This window comes from Rattus rattus, chromosome 5 (genome assembly GCF_011064425.1).
Source record: "Rattus rattus isolate New Zealand chromosome 5, Rrattus_CSIRO_v1, whole genome shotgun sequence".
Taxonomy (NCBI): Eukaryota; Metazoa; Chordata; class Mammalia; order Rodentia; family Muridae; genus Rattus; species Rattus rattus.
In genome coordinates, this window is record NC_046158.1 from 90,622,893 (window position 1) to 90,648,686 (window position 25,794).

A 25,794-nucleotide genomic window follows, 5' to 3' on the forward strand; every position below is an offset into this window, starting at 1 on the left:
TCTTACTGAACATGGAACTACTGTCGTAGCTAGCAGTCCCCCCAGTCTCTGTTTTCTATGGCACTTGGGTTACCAGACTACATGGCCACCCTTCTCTTCTTGCATGAGTGTTAGGGATTTGAAGTCACATCCTCACACTTAAGCAGCAATCAATCTTACCCACTGAGTCGTCTCTCCAGTCTCCATTTCTAGTTTTTGGACATGGAAAATCAAAGTACGTTTACTAATCAAACTGTGTGTTGGTACATACATACTAAAAAATTTAACTTTACATATATAGTAATTGTTTCTAGTTTAATTTCTGTATTTAAAACTTTAGAAACAGATTAAGCAATTAAGTTATTTTAAATTTATATTTGCGTGTGGGCGGTACAGAGTACAACTTGTGGGAGTGTGTGCAGGTGTGTATTGAGGTCAGAGTCCAGTGTGCAAGGTTGATCTCTGACGATGTGGGTCCCTGGAATGGAGCTAGGCCATCAGACTTGGTGACAGGCACCTTTACCCACTAAGCAGTCTCAGTGTCCCAGCAGTTGTGTGGTACAAACAGGCGCGCACCACTCTGCTCTCAAGGCTGTTTTTAGAGACTGCTGCAGCATCTTTATTTAGCTGGTCCAATCGTCTGTTAATTCTAAATGGTTTTTCTCTCGCTGGCTGCCTGGTTTCCCTAGATAGTTTGCTTTTTTCTCTTTTTCAGTTCATAAGAGCTTAACAAGTGCTGGCAATCTCAAGAAAACAAGGGTGGGTACAGGAATTTTTGTCTTAATTGTCTGTCTGTGGCATGGGATGAATAAAGACTTAAAATATCAAAAATGTTCACAGTATTGTTTAATGCCTGTGACTCCTGTTACAGTTTAAAAGTTAAATCCCCCACCCCCGCCTGATCTGGTATTTGAACATTTGGTTTCTAGTTTGTGGCATTATTTTAAGAGGTTATGGAACTTGTGGGTGGAAATTATGGTTGATAGAGTTGGGTCATTGGGAATGAGCCTTTGAGGGTTATAGGCCAGTTCTACTTCTAGCTTGAGCTCTCTGTTTCCTGGTCCAGCATGATGTGAGGGGCCCCAACTGCACATGGCCACCACCATTAACTGACCATGTCATCTCGGTCATGATGAACTGAAAATGTAAGATGAAATTAACCTTTGTTTTCAGTATTTGGTCACAGTGATGCTGGACAGTGGAGTTGTCACTTTAATAAACCTGATCATAAGGTTATAGTTTTTTTTGAGCTGGTAAGCAGGAAGATTATAGAAAAGTATGGAGCTGTGGGCTAGAGAAACCCTTGAATGCTGTAAGCAGAGTTTAATGGGGTGATTGTGATAAGGATCCAAGGAGCAAAATGGGGAGAAAAATGTGGCCAATAAAGATTATATTTCAGGAGGTCTCAGAAGGGAACAGGACTCTGGGAAATAGGGATAGAGGCCATTGATGTATTCTAGCAAAGAATCAGGCTATATTTTGTCATGTATGTCCTGAAAATTTAAGTGAGGCTGAATTTAAAAGTCATGGGCTAATTTGGTGAAGGAGATAAGACAGGATGATATTGAGTCTGGAGCATGGTTGCTACTGGCTGCTTGTAGTAAAATTACAAAGGGAATTAAAAATAAAAAGTGAAGCAAGAGGGGTTGGGGATTTGGCTCAGTGGTAGAGCGCTTGCCTAGGAAGCGCAAGATCCTGGGTTCGGTCCCCAGCCCCGGGCGGGGGGTGGGGGGGAAGTGAAGCAAGAAGATGTGAAAAAACTGTAGTTTGGGAAGGAAAGAAGTGAACACATTTATAGTCATGGAGGGGTAGGTACAGACAAAGAAGCTATAATAATGTTCAGGAGATTAGTACAGTTATAGGAAATGGACCAATGGGGGCAAGACCCTATCCATCAAAGTCTTCAGGGAGTCAAAATGCACATGTATTTGAAAGGGGTGGGGAAAGTGTCTGAACAGACCACATTACAACAGGGGTTCCCTTTTCTACCAGGATCACCTAAAGACATACTTTCCCAGGTTTAGCCATGCAGGCTCTCCAAGGCAACTGTAGCAGTGCTGAAGGGGACCAGCTGTAATGCAATAGGCCCCCAAACTTCTGTCATCCACTTGTGCCGGTTTTGTAGACATGGGCTTCTAGAAAGTTGATGAGGCCAGGCAATAAGTACTCCCTATAGGACTACAGTGTTATGGGGACTTTGGAACTAGAACTAAATGTATTTTGTCTTATAAAGTCCCTACAGCAAGGCCCTGAATGGTCAACAAATGAAGTTAAGTTGCCATAAAAACTATAGGATGTTGGATATGCCAGGGCCTTGGAACACATGCCAAGAAAAACTGTGTATATAGAGTGGAGCTAGCACAAGAAAACCCACATGGGTGGCCAGTGCAAGGCTAAAGAGGCAATGCTACCCAAAATGATGTTAGCATGTGATATGAATGCTGGGGTTACAGGTTGCTTGCCTGCTGAATTTTTATTTGATCTAATCTTTGTCAGTTTCCTGGGTTTTTTCCTTTTGTAGTGTAAATGTTTAAGTCATTGGTTGGAATCATGTAACTTTTTATTTTATTTTTATAGCAGATCATAGCTACAAGTTGCCTTGAGTCTCAGACAAGACCATAGTTTTGTGTGTTCATTTTATAAATCAGCAATTGAACCTAGTCATGCATACAAGGCTTACACTCTTAAGTGAGTGATCCTTGTATGCATGATCCTTGTGCTCAGAGTCTCAGGAGAGACTTTGGACTTTTAAACGTTTTGGGCACCGTTAGTATTATGGGGACTTTGGAACTAGAACTAAATATCTTATGAGATGGCCTTGAGACACAGCATTATGATTTGAAAGTGAAATGAGACGGGCAGGCCTATATGTTTGAACATTTGGTCCCAAGCTGGTGGTGCCATTTTGGAAGCCTGTGGAACCTTTGGTTAAGATGCACAGATAGTATAGGTGGTCGGTGCAGGACAAGCCTTTAAGACCTATATAGCCCAGTTCCACTTCTGCACAAGTTCTTTGTTTTCTGGTCCAAAGAGTTGCAAGGTGCCCTAGAGACTTCCTCCGTGATCTCCACTATACCTTCCCTATCAGGATGGGCTAAACTAAAACTGTACCAAAGCAGACCTTCACATTACTTGTCAGGTATTTGGTCACACAAGAGCAACAGTAGCCGATATAATACCCTACCTCGTCCCCTCCCCACTCCTTTTTGTTGTTGTTGGGTTTTTTGGTTTGTTTTTTGTTGTTGTAGTTGTTTTTGAGACAGGGTTTCCCTATGTAGCCCTAACTGTCCTGAAACTTACTATGTAGACCAGGCTGGCCTTGAATTCAGCCTCCTGAGTACTGGGATTAAAGGCTCACACTATCACACCTGGCTGCATCTCCCACCTGTTTTAAAACATATTTGATTCTAATTTTTATGTGCATTGGTGTTTTGCCTATTTGTATACCTGTGAGAGAATGTTGGATCCTAGAGTTATAGACAGTTGTGAGCTGCTAAGTGGGAGCTGGGAATTGGACCCAGGTTCTCTGGAAAAGCAGTCTTAACCCCTGTGGCATCTCTCCAGCTCCCGTCACCCCTTCTTAATAGTCATGTAGCGATTATGTGTGTGCTTATTCTTCTAACCTGTTTTTAAAAGCTGAGGCCAAAAAGAGTCTCACTATGCAACCCATACTGTTCTCAAACCTTTAATCCTCTTACCGCATCTTCCCAAGTAACTAAGATTTTAGGCATGCCACTGGTTGGTTTTGTCAACCTGAAACAAATCTAAACATATTTGTGGGGACGGGGGCTCTTAGTTGAGAAAAGGCTTCCTTAAGATTGACCAATAGGCAAACCTGTAGGGAGTTTTCTTAATTAGTGATTGATGTGGGAGGGCCCAGTCCTCTGTTAGTAGTGCCACCCCTGGGCAGGTAGTCCTGGTGTGTTTAAGAAAGCAAATGGAGCAAGCTATGACAAGTAAGCCATATGCATGCTCTCCATGGCCTTGCATCGTCCCAACTTCCAGGTCCTTGCCTTGAGTCCCTGTCCCAACTTCCTAGGATGATGGACTACAAAGTGTACAGTGAAATAAGCCCTTTCCTCCCCTTGTTGCTTTTGGTTGTGGTGCTCTGTCACAGCAACAGAAAGCCTAAGACACCTCCATTGCCAGCTGCGTGTTGAGTTAGTAATAATGTGCCAGGTAATCTGTACCATTAGGCAGAGAGAGGTGGAACTATCAGTTGTGTTCAGGAATTCAATAAACACTAGCTTGGGCAACACAGTAGACCCTAACTAATCTCAGAAAAATCTCAACTCTTACTGTTGTCGTGGAGAAGGCCATAGGGATGCTGGGGTGGTTGTTGTTGTTGTTGTTGTCGTATGCTTGTTTTTGGCATGTACCACCACTTCCTTGTAGAGATGCCATTGTTAGCGTGGATGAATTTCAGTGACTCAGAGTGGATGTGATGAACCTGCCTGTCTAGTAAATCTAATGTTCATCTAATTTTTGTATTGTTCGCTAAAATTCTGCTTTTATTTTTGAGTTTCACTTGGAACTTTTCAGTTGTTTTCCTTTTCCTTTTTGTGTCCAAGGTTTTCATAATATGATCTAAACCCCTCAAACTACCCAGACATGTATGTGCCCTGCTTGGTTTTTGTCTGGTTTTGGGACCCTTATTGTTTTCAAGGGTTTTAAAAATCCTATCTACAGCTGACACAGTGCAGATTTCATAAGATGGCAGTAAGAAAATGCCCCTAGAATCAATCATTTAGGGCTATATTTATAGTCATTTCAGCTTTATGAATCATCTTCACATTTTATGTATTGTTTTCACTTAGGTTGAGTCACAGCTTTCATGACTGCTTTTAACAAAGGAATTGTCACAAAGTGAAATATCAGCTGTGTGCTATGAATACAGTATAAATTAAAAATAGATATAGCACAAGTATTATTAATCTTGTTAAATACTGTTGCCAATTGTAGACTCTAAGAAAAGATTAAGTTCTAAAGATGTTCTAACATATCAAAATTATATTTGATAAAGCAACTCTTAGTTTATTGATCTAATAATGTCAAGATGGTGAGAAGGTGGAATCACATCCTGAAACCTAAAAACCACAGGTAAAAATTTTCTGTGTAGCCAATATGAAATGAATTTAACAACTATTTTAAATGTTTCTTCATATTTAAGTTAGTAAGTATTCATGGATCTTCCTTATAGAAGGAGCGGGAAGTATTAACACAGGTACATTAGCTTGATGACCGCACAAAAGCACTCTCTTCTCTGCAGTCGTTCTTGGTATTTTCCTAACTTGGTGTTTTCCTAACTTCTCTCTTCCTTTATCTGGCTTTGGATTAGATTCCATGACCTTGTGAGCTGCTTTTTCTTCCCATGTTCTGCAAGCTCTTTGGATGGGGGTGAAGTCCTCTTATCTGAGTTCTCAGTGTGTCTGAAGTGGTAACAATAGGCACCACATCGTCATCTGTGGGCACCATCTAGTTCCTCCTACATATTAGGTGGCTTCTTACACAATCTGTAATATGACTTCATCAAAGCTTTATATGATAACATTTACCCTTAGTTATTTCATCTCTCTGTTATGAAGTTACTTATACCTATACTTATAACCAGTATAATGTAATGAGAAAGTCATAATCCAGGTCAAAATTTATTATTATTATAATTATTATTAACTTATAAACCCTATAACTTATAAACTTATTAACCCTTTAGTTTCATGAATTTCCATTTATTAATTGTTGGTCTTAATGGCTACAATATTGAGATCTTGTTCAGAAAATCCTTTCCTGTACCAATCAGTTCAAACATATTTCCTACTTTTTTGTCTGTCAGATTCAGTGTATTGCATATTGAGGTCTGTGATCTTTTTGGAACTGAGTTTTGTGTGGAGTAAGTAAAAGGGGTTTCATTCTCTATGTAGCAAACCAGTTTGAGTAATACCATCTGTTGAAGATGTTTCGCTTCTCCAGTGTGTGTTGTTGACTTCTATGGATGGATGGATGGATAGATAGATAGATAGATAGATAGATAGATAGATAGATAGATAGATAGATAGATAGGTAGCTGTAGGCGCAACTTGAAATCTGGGATGCTGATACTTCCAGCACTTTGTCATTGTTATTTTGGCTATTCTTGGTCTTTTTTTATTTCCATATGAAATTTAAGAATGATTTTTCAATTTCTGCTAAGAACTATATTAGAATTTTTGATGGGGGTTACATTGAATCTGTAGATTGCCTTTGGTAAGATGGCCATTCAATCTCAATCTTGCCAATCCATGCATGTGGTTGGGGTGTGTGTCCATCTTCTGGTGTCTTCTTCAGTTTCTGTTTTCAGTATCTTTATTATTTTTATTGTACAAATCGTTTACTTTCTTGGTCATATTTATTCCAAGGTATTTTAAATGCTATTTGAATAGTATTGTTTCTTTGGTTTCTTTCCTGTTATGTTTGCCATCAGGCTAGTTTTGGAGGTTTAGATTTGGCTTCTGTATACATTTCCTACTGGTATCACAGGGTTATCATGAAAACCAAAGAAAATATATGAAAACAGTTTTCAAGTGTAGGATGTTACTACATATAAATAAATTACTACCAGTGTTCTCAATTTCTTATATTTGGTTTATAAGCTTCTTATATTAGGTATTCTCTTTTGTATGTGGTGTGTCTAAGTGAGACAAGGTCTTAATATGTAGTAGCCTTGATTGGCCTAGAACTTGCTATGTATGTAGAAAGGCTGTCCTCCGACTCCTTCCTGCCTCTGCCTCCCAGTGTTGTCATTAAAGCCACATGATACCTTGTCCAACATTTCTCTTCTCTATTCATATTCATAAATATTCTCTACCCCCACTTCTCTCTTTCCTGCTCTGCCCCCAGGGAACCACTGTCTTGAGATCAAGCAATCCTCATTTTTTTTCTTTTACTGGATATTTTCTTTATTTACATTTCAAATGTTATCCCCTTTCCTGGTTCCTGGTTCCCCTTCTGGAAACCTCCAATCCCATCCCCCCTCGCCCTGCCTCCTTGAGGGTGCTCCACCACCCATCCACCCACCCACCCACCCACCCAACCACTCCCTCCTGCCTCCCTGCCCTGGCGTTCTCCTATACTGGGGCATTGAGCCTTCACAGTACCAAAGGCCCCTCCTCCCATTGATGTCTGACAAGGCCACCCTCTGCTACATATGTGCTGGAGCCATTAGTCACTCCATGTGTACTCTTTGGTTGGTGGTTTAGTCCCTGGGAGCTCTGCGTGTCTGGTTGGTTGATATTGTTGTTCTTCCTATGGGGTTGCTAACCCTCAGCTCCTTCAGTCCTTTCTCTTAAGTCCTCCATTGAGGACCCCATTCTCAGTCCAATGGTTGACTGCAAGCATCTGCTCTAGAAGCGCCTCTCAGAAGACAGCTATACCAGGCTCCCAAGCAACCCTTTCATCCCAGTCTGCCAAATTGCTAAAGTTGAAGCCTCGTACCAGGATGCCCAATATGTTCAATTCTCTTAAGAATACTTGTTTAATGAGTATCTTCTATCTCTAACCTCCACAATTTTATATTTTATTATATTAATAGAAAATTTTATTTTCATTGCCTAAATAGAAAATTAAAGCTAAGAAATATTTAGTCATTTTCCCAGGTTAACTAAATAATGCATGGTGGAGTTAGAATCTTACCTGCATTTTACCTCCCAGTCCTGTATTCTTGTTTGGACTGCCCTTGTATGTGCCAACTATGATGGTGGTCTCTCCACATATCACCATTCTGGGGATTCCCTTTGCCTCTCTTATAAATGAATGATAATAACAGTAGCCATGGCATGGGATATAAGTGCTGTGGAAATCATACAGATAAACCGTTTGGGTGTTTGTCATATACATATTCTAATAACTGCTGTGGGTACCATTGCAGTTATTTTTATACAAAAATTTGTTATATTTGATTCCAAAATCATCACAACATATATATTTATATCATAAATGAATAGACTGATTAAACATTGTACAAAACTGATATAATATCTAAAGAGATAGTAGAGCATCTCTCTGAAAGCTAATATGAATTACTTATGCAAGTTAGCAAAACAGATCTGTGCAAGAGTGGATTAGCACAAAAAAGATAAATATATTGTGTCACTTCTGTCTTTAACCAAAATTGGAAATGATAGGCAATGCCTGCTAGTAGGTATGAGTTGGGTAAGAAGACAGGAGAGCAAATTCAATCAGCAGAATTGTATAGTTTCTACCAAGTGACTAATGGATCAGTAGACATTTATGGGTTTATGCACTTAAACTGTTCATGTACAAGAATATGCTGTAACAGTGGCGATCAGAGCACAGCCACCTTTATGTGGGTCCCAGGGATGGAACTTGGCTCTTTAAGCTTAGCAGCAAGTATGTTAACCCCCTGGATCATCTCACCGGCCTTGTAAATAATTATTTTTACAAGCTGTAGCCTTTTAATTTTATTATCTTTCCTGATAACGATGGATAGAAGTCCTGTGTTTTAGCAGTCTCCATTTTATCTAGTTGCTATCCTTAAAGCCATATGGTATAAATCTCCAAGACAACTGAGGTGTTACATTGGCAGTTTTTTAAGTTTGCTTCCTCAGCTTTTTTTCCAGAAATACTGGAATAGCATTAGTAATGTTTGTGACTGTATTAGATGGCTTTCTAAGTAAGCTGCATGGTGCGTCATCGTCTCTGAAGCGTGGCGTGAGCCCATATTATCTTGTGACTTGAAAGACAGGGATGCTGGGAAAACTAAAGAACACAGAAAATATTAAAAATAACAAAACTGCACCTTTGTGTTAGACATGTGAATACTGTAAATGAAAACCACACTCGATCAAAATTGTAAGGCGATCCCACACCTCGGGGTTGAGGCAGGAGATTGTGTGCTCATCCTGAGCTTCACAGTGTCTGCCTCAATCCTGCCCCACCAATCCCCACTGTCACCAAATACAATCTCTCAAAGCAAAAGGATCTTTTCTGAATTGTGACATAGCGTTAACACTAATCTTCATTTTTACATTTATTTATTTTTGGCCTTTGGATATAGACTCTTATCATGTATAGCCCAAACCTTTTTTTTTTCCACCTTTATTAAATTGGGTATTTCTTATTTACATTTCAAATGTTATTCCCTCTCCCGGTTTCCAGGCCAATATAGCCCTAACCCCTCCCCGTCCCCTTCTCTACTGGTGTTCTCCTCCCCATTTCTCCCCCATTTCCGCCCTCCCCCCAAAAGTCCCGTTCACTGGGGATCCAGGCTTGGCAGGACCAAGGGGTTCCCCTTCTACTGGTGCCCTTACTAGGTTATTCATTGCTACCTATGCAGTTGGAGCCCAGGGTCAGTCCATGTATAGTCTTTGGGTAGTGACTTTGTCCCTGGAAGCTCTGGTTGGTTGCCATTGTCGTTCATATGGGGTCTCAAGCCCCTTCAAGCTCTTTCAATCCTTTCACTAATTCCTTCAACGGGGGTCCCATTCTCAGTTCAATGGTTTAATGATGGCATTCACCTATGTATTTGCTGTATCCTGGCTATGTCTCTCAGGACAGATCTATATCCGGTTCCTGTCGGCCTGCACTTCTTTGCTTCATCCATCTTATCTAGTTTGCTGGCTGTATATGTATGGGCCATATGTAGGGCAGGCTCTGAATGGGTATTCCTTCTGCCTCTAAATTTTGTTCTAAATTTTGCATCCCTATTCCCTGCCAAGGGTATTCTTGTTCCCCTTTTAAAGAAGGAGTGAAGCATTTGCATTTTGGTCATCCTTCTTGAGTTTCATGTGTTCTGTGCATCTAGGGTAATTCAAGCATTTGGGCTAATAGCCACTTTTCAATGAGGGTTTGCAAGATTTTTATTCAGTATTTTTGTATCTATAATCACAAGCAAGATTAGTCTGAACTTCGCTTTTTTGGTAGGATCCATCCATTTGCCTATGAATTTCATAAAGTCATTGTTTTTGATAGCTGAGTAATATTCCATTGTGTAGATGTACCACATTTTCTGTATCTGTTCCTCTCTTGAAGGGCATCTGGGTTCTTTCCAGCTTCTGGCTATTATAAATAAGGCTGCTATGAACATAGTGGAGCATGTGTCTTTGTTATATGTTGGGGCATCTTTTGGGTATGTGCCCAAGAGAGGTATAGCTGGGTCCTCAGGTAGTTCAATGTCCAGTTTTCTGAGGACCCTCCAGACTGATTTCCAGAATGGTTGTACCAGTCTGCAATCCCACCAACAATGGAGGAGTGTTCCTCTTTCTCCACTTCCTCGCCAGCATCTGCTGTCACCTGAGTTTTTGATCTTAGCCATTCTGACTGGTGTAAGGTGAAATCTCAGGGTTGTTTTGATTTGCATTTCCCTTATGACTAAAGATGTTGAACATTTCTTTAGGTGTTTCTCAGCCATTCAGCATTCCTCAGCTATGAATTCTTTGTTTAGCTCTGAACCCCATTTTTAATAGGGTTATTTGTCTCCCTGTGGTCTAACTTCTTGAGTTCTTTGTATATTTTGGATATAAGCCCTCTATCTGTTGTAGGATTGGTAAAGATCTTTTCCCGATCTTTTCCCAATCTGTTGGTTGCCGTTTTGTCCTAACCACAGTGCCCTTTGCCTTACAGAAGCTTTGCAGTTTTATGAGATCCCATTTGTTGATTCTTGATCTTAGAGCATAAGGCATTGGTGTTATGTTCAGGAAATTTCTCCAGTGCTTTGCATGTGTTTCTAGATTCTTCCCCACTTTTTCTTCTATTAGCTGGAGTGTATCTGGTTTGATGTGGAGGTCCTTGATCCACTTGGACTTAAGCTTTGTACAGGGTGATAAGAATGGATCGATCTGCATTCTTCTACATGCTGACCTCCAGTTGAACCAGCACCATTTGCTGAAAATGCTATCTTTTTTCCATTGGATGGTTTTGGTTCCTTTGTCAAAAATCAAGTGACCATAGGTGTGTGGGTTCATTTCTGGATCTTCAATTCTATTCCACTGGTCTGTCTGTCTGTCTGTCTCTGTACCAATACCATGCAGTTTTTATCATTATTGCTCTGTAATACTGCTTGAGTTCATGGAAGTCCCCTGGAAGTCCTTTTATTGTTGAGGATAGTTTGTATTTTGTTATTCCAGGTGAATTTGCAAATTGTTCTGTCTAACTCTCTGAAGAATTGAATTGGTATTTTGATGGAGATTGAATTGACTCTGTAGATCGCTTTTGGTAAAATGGCTATTTTTACTATGTTAATCCTGCCAGTCCATGAGCATGGGAGATCTTTCCATCTTCTGAGGTCTTCTTCAATTTCTTTCTTCAGAGTCTTGAAGTTCTTATTGTACAGATTTTTACTTGCTTGGCTAAAGTTACACCAAGGTATTTTATATTATTTGGGACTATTATGAAGGGTGTCGTTTCTCTAATTTCTTTCTCGGCTTGTTACTCTTTTGTGTAGAGGAAGGCTACTGATTTATTTGAGTTAGTTTTATACCCAGCCACTTTGCTGAAGGTGTTTATCAGGTTTAGTAGTTCTCTGGTGGGACTTTTGGGATCATTTAATATACTATCATATCATCTGCAAATAGTGATATTTTGACTTCTTCCTTTCCAATCTGTATCCCTCTTTTGTTGTCTGATTGCCCTGGCTAGGACTTTGAGAACTATATTGAATAAGTAGGGAGAGTGTGGGCATCCTTGCCTAGTCCATGATTTTAGTGGGATTGCTTCTCTCCATTTCGTTTAATGTTAGCTACTGGTTTGCTGTGTATGGCTTTTAATATGTTTAGGTATGGGCCTTGAATTCCTGTTCTTTCCAGGACATTTATCATGAAGGGGTGTTGAATTTTGTCAAATGTTTTCTCAGCATCTAATGAAATGATCATGTGGTTTTTATCTTTCAGTTTGTTTATATAATGGATTACGTTGATGGTTTTCCGTATGTTAAACCATCCCTGCATGCCTCAAATGAAGCCTACTTGATCATGGTGGATGATTGTTTTGATGTGCTCTTGGATTTGGTTTGCAAGAATTTTATTGAGTATATTCATAAGGGAAATTGGTCTGAAGTTCTCCTTCTTTGTTGGGTCTTTGTGTGGGCTAGGTATAAAAGAGTAATTGTGGCTTCATAGAAGGAATTTGGTAGTGCTCCATCTGTTTCAATTTTGTGGAATAGTTTGGATAATATTGGTACGAGGTCTTCTATGAAGGTCTGATAGAATTCTGCACTAAACCCGTCTGGACCTGGGCTCTTTTTAGTTGGGAGACCTTTAATGACTGCTTCTATTTCCTTAGGAGTTATGGGGTTGTTTAACTGGTTTATCTGTTCGTGATTTAACTTCGGTACCTGGTATCTGTCTAGGAAATTGTCTATTTCCTGCAGATTTTCAAGTTTTGTTGAATATAGGCTTTTGTAGTAGGATCTGATGATTTTTTTTTAATTTCCTCTGATTCTTTTGTTATGTCTCCCTTTTCATTTCTGATTTTGTTAATTTGGACACACTCTCTGTGTCCTCTCATTAGTCTGGCTAAGGGTTTATCTATCTTGTTGATTTTCTCAAAGAACCAACTTTTGGTTCTGTTGACTCTTTGTATAGTTCTTTTTGTTTATACATGGTTGATTTCAGCTCTGAGTTTGATTATTTCCTGCCTTCTATTCCTCCTGGTTATATTTTCTTCTTTTTGTTCTAGAGCTTCTAGGTGTGCTGTCAAGCTGGTGACATATGCTCTCTCCTGTTTCTTTCTGCAGGCACTCAGAGCTATGAGTTTTCCTCCTAGCACAGCTTTCATTGTGTCCCATATGTTTTGGTATGGTTAAACTTCTTCAACCTTGAGATTCTACTCTTCAGATTTAGGATTGTAGGAATATAATCTACCAAGCCTAGCTCATGGTGTTTAAAATGTACGGTTCAATTGTATTAAGCATTGGTCTACAAAAGAGATTCAGAATGATCGCATTGTATGAGTCATCATTCAGATCTCTACTTTTTTCCTAACAGCCCTTAGTAACCATCCTACCTGGCTTTGAGTTTGACTACTTTAGATTTTCAGACAAGTCATATGATACTTGGCTTTGTTCCTTTGTGAGTGAGTTATTCCATTAGCATGTTCTCAAGTATTCAACTATCCTGTAGTTTGTGTCCAAATTACCTTCCTTTTAAAGGCCACATATTTAACTGTACATATATGCTACATTCAGCAATGGACATTTGAATTGCTTCTCATTAGTGAACTCTTAATGTATTTACTAGCTGCGGGGGAACCTAAGACCTAACCAAAGAGATCCAGGGCACTGCTGTGTCATCACATAGACTCTCCTACCTAGCTGCCTTTCGAATCGACTGATAGCTGACCATTTGAGCTAGGTTACTTGCCCTGTCCCAGTCTTCTGTGGTGCTCATTCCCAACTCTGACTGCTACTTGTCATCTTCACTACTTTCTGACCTCATTCAGGGTGCCATTTTCTTTTCTGGGATCGTCTTAGCTTTCTAACTGTACTTCCCATCCTCCAAATTATCGTGCAGTCTGTACTTGATCTTGTGCAGACATAAAGCCTTCCTTCCAGTAGCTTCCTATCATACTCAATGTAACTCAGAAGTCTTGACCGTGTCCTAGAAGGCCTCAGGGGCCCATGCTTTCTTTATTACCTGCTTTCGTCTCCTATACCATGTTCTGTTGCTCCCTGTTTATGCTGCTGATAGCCTGGCTTACTCATTCACTAAGCAGGACAGCTCAAACCTTTGTTCTGAGCATTCCCTCTATCTACAGTATTCTTTTCTTTCCTTTCTTTCTTTTCTTTTTTCTTTTTCTTTTTCTCCAGATGCTGTCAAATCCCCTGGAACCAGAGCAATAGGCAATTGTGAGCCTACCATTATGGATACTATGGTCTGAACCCAGGTCCTTTGCAAGAGCCACAAACCCACTTAACAGCTGAGACATCCCTCCAGCCCCCTATTTCTGTTCTTGCTCTCTTTACAATCCAACCATCAGCTTGCCTTTTAAAAACAGTTTACCGGGCATGGTGTGTGGTCACTTAAAACCTTCCAGTTACTCTAGACCTTGTTCAACGTAAAAGTGACAATCATTGTCTTGTCTTCAGGACCTTGGATGTCACTGCTACTTACCTGTGTCCTGACCTCTTTTTACCACTCTGCTACTATTCCAGTTTAGCACAAGTTCCCAAGTGTCCCAAGCTGACTCTCATTTGATAAGGCCTTTCTTCATCCATTCTTCTGCTCCAAGCAGTCATTTTCAAGACTGTCATGCTTACTTCCTTTTTATACAGGCCTTTCTTTTTTTAAGATTTTATTTGTATTATTTTAATTATGCCTCTTATTCTGCATACCTTGGTCAGTTATTCACCCTCTGTTAGTCTACTGCAGATAGAAGCTTCTCAGATGAAAGTTGAGAAATGCATTGATCTGTGGGTATAATCGTAAGTCATTAGGAATTGGTTTAATACTGTGTCCATCTGGCAAAATAATAGTAGTAGCTTGTATTACCTATGGTCTGTCTAGCTACACGTTCTTGGTCCAGTAATGATGTCAACTGTAGGTTTCATTTTGGGGAGCAGCCTTAGAGTCACCACTCTTGTACCAGTGGGTGTTTCCTGCCAGGCCTGTCATTATTGTAAGTGGCAGGATTCATTTCTGGGTATGATTGATGGGTTTTTTTGGTCTCTTCCGGTAGCATGCATAGTGTTTCCTAGCACTATGAAAACTAGAGGGATGAAACTTCCATCAGCTTGGTTTCCCCATATTCTATGACTCAAATACTGCTTCACTTACAGGTTCTGAAGGGTTAACCAAAAGCAGTGACAGTAGCCTATAATGTTTGTTGGGGAAGTCTACATACAGGACTTTACTGGCTGCAGTTCTAAAAGAAGTCAGTCATTCCTGAGACTTAAGCTTTATTTGTTGCTCAGTTATAGGGTATCTCCATTTTCATTCTTTTCATAAATATGTTCACAAGTATTTTAGGAAGCTTCTACAGTAGTAGGTTTCCATAGGACTTTTTCAAAGGGTCTTTAGTGTTATCTTTCCCCCTCTTCTTACCCTTTTCTTTCCTATCCTTCACTTTTTCTCCCTGTCCTACAATTTCTTTCTACCCCTCTGCACCAGATCTTTTCTTAATGATCACCTCTTCAGAAAGGTTTGCCCAGTTAACTCAGTTAACTTCTTATCTAACATTTACAAACTAATTATAATTTTTATTTTTTAGGGCTGATAATTAAACTAAAGTTATCTTAATTATTAATTTTCTTTTACTTATGTCTGCGTATCTGCATGAGAACAAGAACTTTATATTTTGAAAGGTAGGCAAGTGGCATATGTGAAAGAAAAGTCCTTAAAGAAAATGAAAAATTCCAGTGACATAAATGATAAGAAAACAAAATACCTTTGTTGGATTTACTGGTCTGGGGAGATGAAAGGCCCTGACCCTACCTAAGAGAGAAAAGGATGGCGTGGAAGAAAAACTTGAAGTGAGCAGAGGTTGTTTGAGCTGCCAAAGGAAAGAAGCTGTCCCCGTATCATAAAAGTACACAGTAAAGGGTCAGCTTCTGATGTAGAAGCTGACAGTGGCTACACAAGACAGATACGCAGTGTAGACAGCACAGCCCTTGACAGGAGGAAGGTGCCACCTGGGGCTTCTGTAACGAGAGGAGAGCTTTACATCTGGCGTCAGAGGGCAACCTCACCCTTCTTGGGGCTAATGTATCCAGGGACTAAGTTGAAACTAGTGGTCATTTGCCACTCCAAAAGTCGTCTGGCCCTTAAAGGTTAAGCTGTGTGTATCCTGCTTATATTCTGTAGCTAAAGCTGAAATCCGAATGTCACTGTACTTGCCGACTCAGCTTACTGAGTATTTTCAGCCATTGTTGACCTACTTCTAAAGGGGGAAAACATACCAATTATGTTCCTGATGACCTAAGAAGTCTGATGGAGATGGGCAAGATTAAAATAGTTTTCATGCCTGTTTAACACAGTATCCTGTAGATCACAGAATAATTCTGGCTTTTGTGTCTGCTTAAGAGATACAATTCTTAGCATGGAACCTGTTAAACAGTGATTTCTCTGAGACTACTGAGCAAAGTCAATAGAAACCTTTCCAGTAGGGACTCAACATTGAGAACGTTTATGGCCCATGGGGGAATTAGTGCATCATCACTAAGAGGAGCTGGAAGGAGTTGGATCCTGACTCATGGCTGAGGTTTGAAACTTAGGTGAGAAAATAGCCAGATACAGAAATAGTAGAGAGCGAGGATTGGAATTAGAGTCAGAGAACTTGTCTATTTGACAGAACTTTAACAAATAAGGAATTGCTTCTTATGGGTGAGCAAAGAGTGGTTTCTTAAACCTGCTCATGGAGAAGGTGGTTTGAACATGGTTGAAATGATTACTATTTCAGAATATCCCACACTGTTGGTAGAGCAGTAGTAAGACACTGTGTTGTAGTAGCACTTTACAGTGGCCACACTCTAAAATCAACCTACATAACCTGTTGGCAAATGAGGCTAAGGAAACGTGGATTATATAACACACAATGGACTTGTATGTGGCCACAGTGAAGAACTGAATTATGTTATTTGCAGGAAAATAGACATAAGCGGGCATTATAAGAGTAAGCAGAATAAGCTAGGTTAAGACAGGCTAGGTTCTCTCCTATATGTGGAATTTCACTTTTTTTTTTAAGACTTAAAAGTAGAAAGTAGATTACTAGGGAAGAGATAAAGGGCCAGAGCTGGATAAAGGAAGAACTTTGGTCTTATGGGAGAATGAATACCAGACACATACATGAGAATGCATTAACAAAACACATGGTTCTGTACAATTAATAAACACTGCCGAAAGGAATGGAAAGGAAAGCAATGTCAGTGTTTGAGAGGATTCACTAACTTGAAAAAATCTACAAATTAAATGGCTGCTAAGTGAGATCTTGTTTCCCTAAGACAAAGGGAATGCTGTCAAACAGCATCACATGCTCCAGAGACTTTTGTGTGAAGGGTCAACCATCACAGATTTCATACTTAAAAGTTGCCACCACTGTCCACCCAGCCTCAAGCATGCACTCTGTTAAATGGCAGCCATCAACACTGAGGCAGGATCTTCCACCAGTGAAGAGACTGTAGTCACGAAAGGCTGAGGCAATCTTGAGCATTCTCTAGCGATTGAGTATTTTGTAATCGAGGTATGTATATTGTTTAGGGAACAATATATTGTGACTGCACATTTCATGGAAACCACGTATAAATACAGGTTGCATGTGCACTAGGGAATCAAAAACTACAAATTATATGACTTATCACTGTGCTCTGGAACCAACATCATGATATTTCTGTTCTCAACTATGAGTGTTATTAGGTAAAGAAATTCTCAACAGGACAATAATTATTTTATGGGCAATAGTAAAGTAGTAAGGATTCTCATAAAAATATCTAAAAATAAGCCCCATCCAAAAATACTTTTCTTCCTGCTGCCAAAGGTATGTGACAGATTGAATCCTTGTCTGTTTTTAGACTTCTAAAGTTTTTCATTTTTTCATATATTTTGATCCTATTCTCTCTCCCATGTCCTCACAGAGCTTCCCTACCTCCCTACCCATCTGTGGCATTTCTACCTCCCTCCTCAAAAACAAGCACAAAAGAAAACCCCTCAAAAGACAAAAAGTGCAAAAGCAAAAGAACATGTGCACGCATATGTGCACAAAAGAAAACCCCTCAAAAGACAAAAAGTGCAAAAGCATATGTGCACGGACAGACAGACAGACAGACAGACAGACAGACAGACAGACACACACACACACACACACACACACACACACACACACACACACACACACACACACACACACACACACACACAACCTGGGTTCTGACTTGTGCTGAGCATGAGGCCTGCCCGGGAGTTCGGTTGATCGCCCAGTGTCAGTCCATTGGAGAAAACTGGTTTCTCTTCTTCCAGCTTGTGTCAGTTGCAGATAGCTTTGATTAGGGGTGGGACTTTGTGTACACCTCCCCTTCTCAGTACTGAAATTTTGTCTGGCTGAGTTTGTGCAGGCCTTGTGCATGCTTTTATTCAAATGAAACGATGCATTTTTTTAAAAGCTAAAGATTCACTTGCTAATGTGTTGGCCCAAATATCATTGAATAGATAGTTTGGAATTTCTCTTTTCCAAAATCAAATCAAGGAAGAAAACTCTGAAAATACAACTAAAATATAAATGACCATCAATCATTTAAAACTTTAATTGTGGAAATAAGGTATTTACATTGTCTTTCTTGATGATATTGCATACTGACAGGGATAGTGTAATATATGTAAGAAATCAGTTAAAAGCTTCTTTTTATTCCTTCTGCCTTAGAGCTCTTTTTTATTATCGCTCACTGAAGTAGTGGAGGTCAAACCCACTACCCTTCGGAACTTTCCTTTAAAATGTTACATATATGAAGCATGGTGAATATTATCTTCATTTTGTGTAAAATGTTACTAATGTATTTAAAATAAAATATTTATCACTGACCAAGAAAGAGGAGGAGGAGGAGGAAGAGGAGGAAGAAGAGGAGGATGAAGAGGAGGAGGAAGAGGAGGAGGAAGAGGAGGAAGAAGAGGAGGAGGAGGAGGAATCAAAACACTACTACTTTTGTATAGCTTCTTGCTGACAGAATAATTGGAGAAAATATAAAACTTCAATTAGAAATTAGTAAAATTCATTGTTCAGAGACCGATGGTTTAAATTTATTTTTATTCCTTCAGAGACTTGCAAGGAAGCCTCACAGCATCCTCGGGAGACTTAGTTTTTTTTTTTTTTTTCTTTTTTTTTTTTTGAACAAAGTAGAGCTTAGGGCTGTTTCCATATTTAGCCCTTAATGCTTTTCAAGATCTTAAAATAAGCACGTGGTTGATGTCAAGTGGTGGTTGTCGGTCCCTCGTGCATTAGCCATTTGGCTTGTAACCACTTTCAGATTATTGATAAAACAGGTTTTTAATCAAAACTGCTTACTCACTAGATCTTCAATTCACATTACAGGATTTTGGTAGTAATAAATGCTCTGCTCATGTTGTGCCTTGGAGTTCTTAGAGAAAATATAACTCATGTCACAGGTCCTGAAAGGTTATATTTCTGCTTTATGAACTACTGTTGCCTGGTCAGATCTGCATTTATTGTGGTAATATATACAGGACGCAAAGTTTCCTGCTTTAGTCAGTTTTTAAGTGTACATTTCTTGGCAGTTATTATCTCCAGTGCTTCCTTTCCTTACTCCTAAATTTCCTGAACCTCACATCATCCAAACAGTACCTCTGGTCATGTAACAATAATACCCATCCTTCATTCAGCCCATCCCGTTAGGCACTCATCTTTCTGTCTGTAACGTTGCTTGTGATCAATATTCTGTATAAATCCAGTTATATAGTAGGTGTTCTTTATCTGTTTTTTTCCATTAGCATACTGTTTTCCAGTTTCATCTGTTTTCCAGAACGTGGGTCAGAATTCATTCTTTTTGTGGAATAATGCTACAGCCTACGTGGGTAACACGTTTCCTTCACTCCTCCATTTGCAGGAGGACAGCTTGGACTGTTTTTGCCTTTTATGAATAATGCCACTGGAAACTTAGTTACATATATATCTGAGTCCCATTTTCAGGGGTTTTGGGGGATAGATGTGGAGTTGTTGGGTCATATGGTAATTCAGTGTTTAATGTATAGAAGAATGTGATCATTGTTTTACAATAGTTCATTCTGGTTTTTTAAATCTTTTGTTAATTTTATTTAAGTTTTTGCTTATTACCTTGTTTGACTTTCATTGCTTGAGTTTTAAATAAATGTTTGTTTTGGTCATTCATTTTTTTTCTATTCTTTTCAATTGTTTGTTTTTCAGACCCGAGTCAGAACTCCATCACAGGGGAGCACAGCCAGCTGTTAGGTATAGTATTGCTCCGGGACATGTCTCTGTAAAGTCACCTCCCTCTTAGTCCCCACAGAAATTGCCTACTTCCCTCTGTTGCTATTTTGATTCTTTCACTTTGCTCTTCACCCCTCAAGTCTTTGACTTTATTTACAACTTGATAAGATATAGGAAGCTACTTTTGTAATTATTAAAATCAGTTTAATTTGTATTTTAAAAGGAAATTTTACACAATCTGTAGCTAAAAAAAAAAATCTTAGAACTTCTTTTTCTAGGATAATATTGAACAGAAGACATTATCCTCTATACATGTACTTTGGCAGGTTTGCCCACAAACACATCATATATACACAAAAATTATGTAAAAGTTAGATTAAAGTGGGTCAAGAGATAGCTAATCAAATAAAAGTACTTGCCCCGAAAGCCTGGTGACCCTAGTTTGGTCTCCAGGACCCTTGCATATGAGAAGGAGAGAACCAACTCCACAAAGTGTCCTCTAACCTCTACACTTACACTGTGACACATGCATACACACCCTGTTATGACCATGTACAATAATAAATAAGATTGTAATATTATGTAATATCGTGGACTTTACAGATATTTTTCTCTTTATCATATTGGTGTTGAATCATATTTTAATTGCTGGAAGCTATTCAGTTTCTGTGAGATGCTCACCAGATAAAGCACTTCCCTGACAACCTGAGTTTGAGTGAGTCCCGGAAGCCATGTAGTAGGAGAAAACTGACTCTATCGGGTTCCTCTCACCTTCGCAGCACACTGCAACATGTGTGCATGCACCCACCATCACCCACACAAACAAATAAGATATGATGATGATGATGATGATGATGATGATGATGATGATGATGATGTAATTACTGAAAGCCTTCATAGACACATGGCCTTTAATAACCCATAAAATTGATAGTCCAGTTTCTTACCTATGAGACAAGTTATAGAAATGGGTTGATTTCCTTGAGGTATTATTTATTATAGGGAAGTTGTAATTGACATGAATTTCATAAGCTCTCAGAACTTGTAGATTTCAGAGCATATCTTGCAACTTGAACTCATTTCTACAAACACTGCAATGAGGAATCCAAGCAGCACAAAAAATCAGTACTAAAAAAGCAAATCCTTCAAAGGGTTTCTTCTCCCCGACGCCTCAACTCTTACTTCCTCAAGTTCTTAATTTTGACTATTTATTAGGAATTCTGGAAAATGTTATTATAAATGTTCATGTCATGTATTACCTTTTCCTTTTTATGTCAGTGGCATTGTATCATTTGAATGGCCTTTTGTCGTGTCATGTTTCGTCATGGTATCTCCTATCAGTGCCTAGGGATCTCTTAATCCTTTTACGTAGAATGCAGTAAGCCTTGGTTGTCGCTGCAGTTTTACTCAGCCACTTCCCCCTCCTCGTGAGCATTTAGGTTATTTCTAGAACACTGATAAAAAGAATTGTGTCGAAGGGCATGGAGATGGCTCAGCTGCTTCACTGGCTTCTCTTTCTGAGGACCTAGGTTCAATTCCAGGCACCCACGTGGCAGCTTACCACCATTTACCACTGCAGTTCCAGGCAATGCAGTGTCTTTCTTCTAGCCTGTGTAAGCACTGTATGCATGTGGTACAGGAACAAATATGCAAGGAAAATGCCCGTACCTGTATATTTTTTAACAAAAGAAATTATGTTGCAATGAGCATTTTGTACTTGCATTTGTGCGGTCAAAGTTGTCAGTACATTTGTATGCAAATTTTTCTCAGAGGGTTTCTACATTTTCAACAAGATAAGTCACCATAAACTCCCACCAATCTGGGTATGAAGGAATGCTTGCCACTCTGTTATCAAAACTGATGTTAGTTTTATTATTTATTTACATCCTTATTTAAGGTAGGGAATGACACGCATGACAAAGCATGTATGTGGAGGTCAGAGGACAACTTTCAGGCATTGGTTCTCTCCTTCTACCATATGTGTTGTGGACATTGAACTCAAATCGTCAGGCTTGGCAGCAGCTGCCCTTACCTGCTGAGCCAGCTCTCCAGCCCAAACTGATAGTATCAATCTATACTTTTTATATTTACTAACAGGTAAAATGTCATTTCTAGTTTGTATTATACTTCTTTAGTTATGGGTGAGAATAGAAAATTTATTGTATGTTAATAATCAGTGTTGTATGGTGATATGCATATCTGTGTTTCTACACTGCTGAGCTTTTAGTTATTAGAGTATGCAGTAGCAGCTGTGAAAAAAATGTGCTATCAGAAAGTCCACAGTAGGCAAAGAACTTGATATGACTTGTTTGCTTACAGGAAAAGCTCCAGCGTATTGAAGAAACTGGGCGTGCATGCATGCTCGTTCTCTTTCTGTCCATCTAGCTCTCTGTCTGTCTCTCTCATGGTAGCACACTCCTGTAATTTCAACATGTGGGAAACACAGGCAAGAAGATCAAGATTACAAGGCCAGCCTGGGCTACATTAGACTTTGTCTCAACCTTTTTTCTTCCCCTAAATCGTGAAATTGCCAAGCTCAAAAGCCCAAGACTGCTTTTTATCTTACCAGGAATATTTGTGCAGTGGAGGTAGGGAAAGGTAAGAATCTATACAGTTCACAAATTACCAAACAGCACTGAAGTAGACAAAGACTGCATTTTGTAACTTTTTTTTTTTTTTTTTACAATTGCCCCACCTTTCAGGACTGGGGATGTAATTCAGTGATACAGTACTAACTTGGGTCAACCCCAGCACCACAATAAACAAATTCCAGCCCCTCCAAAGCCAAACCCCCAACACCATAAGTGGAACCACCAGGTCTTTCTAAGAAGCTCCTGTGTACAGGTTCACCTGCAGGGAACACTGGCTCAACTATCTTGCTTGCTGAATTCTCTTTATAATAACATCTTTCAGACGTTCCCTGCCAAGTGGGATTTAAACAGCATCTTCAGACCTGCTAAGTGGTGCTCCTGCCAACAGGCTGCAGTTATTTTAATGTATTTACTGTTCCCACTGACTCATCAACTCTCTTGCAAAACTCAGGGTCAGGCTGAGGTGATGTATGGGGGGTGAAACTTATTCTGTGATAATGTCAACGTCTGTACTTAACAATTTGTGAACTTTTCTCTGTGTGTATATGTGTAATTTTCAATTTAAAAAATCTTAGCAAGCAAGCAAGCAGGCAAACATGAGTGAGTCGTGGCAGATTTCCTTAGAATGCAAGGATAAAACCATCCAGTCTTGTGCAATCTTCTTTCATAGCACAGGAGACCAAATAAACACGTTAATTAATTTGAGTCTTTCATAGCCTTGATCCCAAAACTTCAGTGGCAAGATGAGAAAAGCATTGTCCAGCCCAAACAAAGTATTTAAACTCTGAATCACACAGTGTTTCTATTTTTATTTAAATAATATAATTTTTATTACTTTTTTGAGAATGTCATGCATACATACAATTTATTTTCATTATATTCACCCTGCTCCTCTCCTCGACCCCTCCTCCCAGATTCATCCTCTTTCCCAACTTGCCCCAAAGTTCCTGTCTGGCTTTTGGGGCTTTTTTGTTTTTGTTTTGTTTTGTTTATTTTATAGCCCACAGTTTAGTTTATTATGCCTACATACTCAAGGATATTGAGCCATCCAATGGAGTGTGGTTGACCTATCAAAGACCACACATTTAGAGAAAAGGGACTCTCCCTTCCCCTGAAGCACTGTCCAGCAAGAGGTTGGGACGTCATCTTCCTCTTCCATGCTGGAATATTAGCCAGATTGGTCTTGTGGAGGTCTTCTTACATGTAGCAGTTTTTAAAACTATCTCCACAATCTGTGGTTTGAATCAATGTTAGAATGTTTGTCTACCATGCACAAGGACCTGGGTTCAATCCCCAATGCCTCAAAAGTAAACAGATACCATTATCAATCAACTTGCTAAAAATACATGACAGGCTTTGTATCAAAAATGAATATATGTCCCTGACATGGTGGTCACACCTATCATGCCAGTACTTAGGAAGATGAGGCATGAAGAACATGAGCTACATAGACCCTGTCTCAAAAAATGTATGTATAAAATTATGTGCTTCTTGTATTAGTATTTAAGAAATATATAATCATTTTACTATAAGTAGATGGAACATTTAATAGAAATTAAAAACTAATTGTCCATAACTGGAGTGCTTTTGCGTGCCCACTCATTGATTGCTGAGTGAGGGAGATTAATAGATTATCTGTTCTGTATTTAACTGTACCACTTGACAACCAAGTAGTAGATTTAAAAGAATGTCTCTCATTTGAAATATTTGACCTATGAAGACTAACAGAATGAAAACATATTTTACCCCTCATAAGATAATGGATCCAAGCATTAATTATCAATGCTTGTTAATATCTTGAAAAGAAAGATGACCAGACAAAGTAAAGGATCACAGTGCAGTTATGCAGCAATTTTTCTCTCACCTAAAAACAACAAGTGTGATGTTCTTAAGCCTCTAGACTCAGCTGGCAGCCAGTTCACAGGAACCACAGTAGACAGAACACAGTCACATTGAGAGCATCACCAAAACTCAGTCCTTCGGAAACCCTAGCACACATAACACGGATTTCTTGAAGAGGAAGAAAGCAGGCTATAGCTGGAAGAAACAGAGTGACTGCAAACCCAAACAACATAGACCAAAACCATCGCTTGCAGGGTTTCAGTATTTAGCTCAGTGTTGCCTTGCTTACCCAGAAGGCATAAGTGCCAAGCTTCTGTCCTTATCACTGAAGAAATAAGCAAGCGAACAAGCCAACCTGTGAGCACTCATTCACATCCCCTTCAGAAAAAGGTAAAAGAGAAAAAAAATAACATTTTTAGCTTTTTCTTTCTCACTAGTTAAAGCCTATATCCACCGTATTTCTCAAAATAACATACTTCTCAGAAAATCTCATGTTTTTCCAACTTTTCATTCACTTAAAAAACTAATTTTTTACATCATTAGAGACTATGTTTTCTGTTCTAGTAGATGTGGTTCAAACACAGATGTATGTCAGAGGAAATTAAATACTCTTAATGTTTCATCTCTGTCTGGATCAGGACAGCAAAGATCTGCTGACAAGGCCAGGAGGCTAAAGAACTACTTTTGCAATTTATCTTGATTCCAAAATACAGCATTACTGGTAATTGACAAGAGCAGCATTGTAGAAATTGAACCAAACAATAAAGATCTTTAAACAAGATTTAGGTATATACTTTTTCTGGTTACAGAGAAAAGAGAGTGTAAGTTAGTGGAGGTGTGCTCAAAGCCTGGGTTCAGCCTTGGCACACATAGAAAGGAACAACAAAAGTTGTTAGATGACATAAATGTGTCACAAAAAGCAGAAACAAAATTTTCAGAAGAGGTTCTGTTAGTTTTCTTTTTCACTATGCTGCCACTATACACAGCAGCTTCCTCATGGTATCCATGCTGTTTGGGTTGTAAATGAGAGGGAAGAAACATGGCAGTGATGGTGAAATGCTGAAGTCAGGTCACTGCCACAGCCAGTGGGCATCTTACAAAATGACCTTATGGTCCAGTATGGTCCTTTCTTTTTAAAGGTCTGTATGAGTGTGTGTTGTGGAGGTTGGCCGTATGAGTTTATATACCTCACATCTGTGCCTGGTGTGGTAGAGGTTAGGAGAGGACATCTAGTCCCCTCGAACTGGAGTTAGAATTGTGGGTGAGCTGTTTGATGAGATTCCTGAGAATGGAACTCAGAACTCCCCAAGAGCAGTCGGTGCTGCTAACTGCTGCGGCATCCCTGCAGCCCCAGAATTCTTATATAACTTTCAAGGGTCCTGGAATATATGCTTGGTTCTGAGTTCATGACAAAAAAAGATTTTTACTTGGAATATCCAGAAATTCCATTGTATCTGGCATTCCTGTGTAACCCAGACTACAAAAGCCTGTACGGTGACTAGTT

The 25,794-nt window shown here is 39.3% G+C and overlaps 1 protein-coding gene across 3 annotated transcripts in view; it reads left to right on the forward strand.

Annotated features, from left to right (window-relative positions):
- The window catches only part of Slc12a6 (solute carrier family 12 member 6), a 94,864-nt gene that overhangs the window by 31,660 nt on the left and 37,410 nt on the right, over positions 1–25,794 (forward strand). For 2 of the 3 annotated variants that reach the window (XM_032903878.1, XM_032903880.1), the window contains exon 2: positions 19,834–19,878. The exons of the other annotated variant lie outside the window; for it this stretch is intronic. In XM_032903878.1, coding sequence (XP_032759769.1) covers positions 19,834–19,878 — 45 coding nt within the window. The remainder of the gene's footprint in view (positions 1–19,833; positions 19,879–25,794) is intronic. 3 annotated transcript variants of the gene reach the window in all.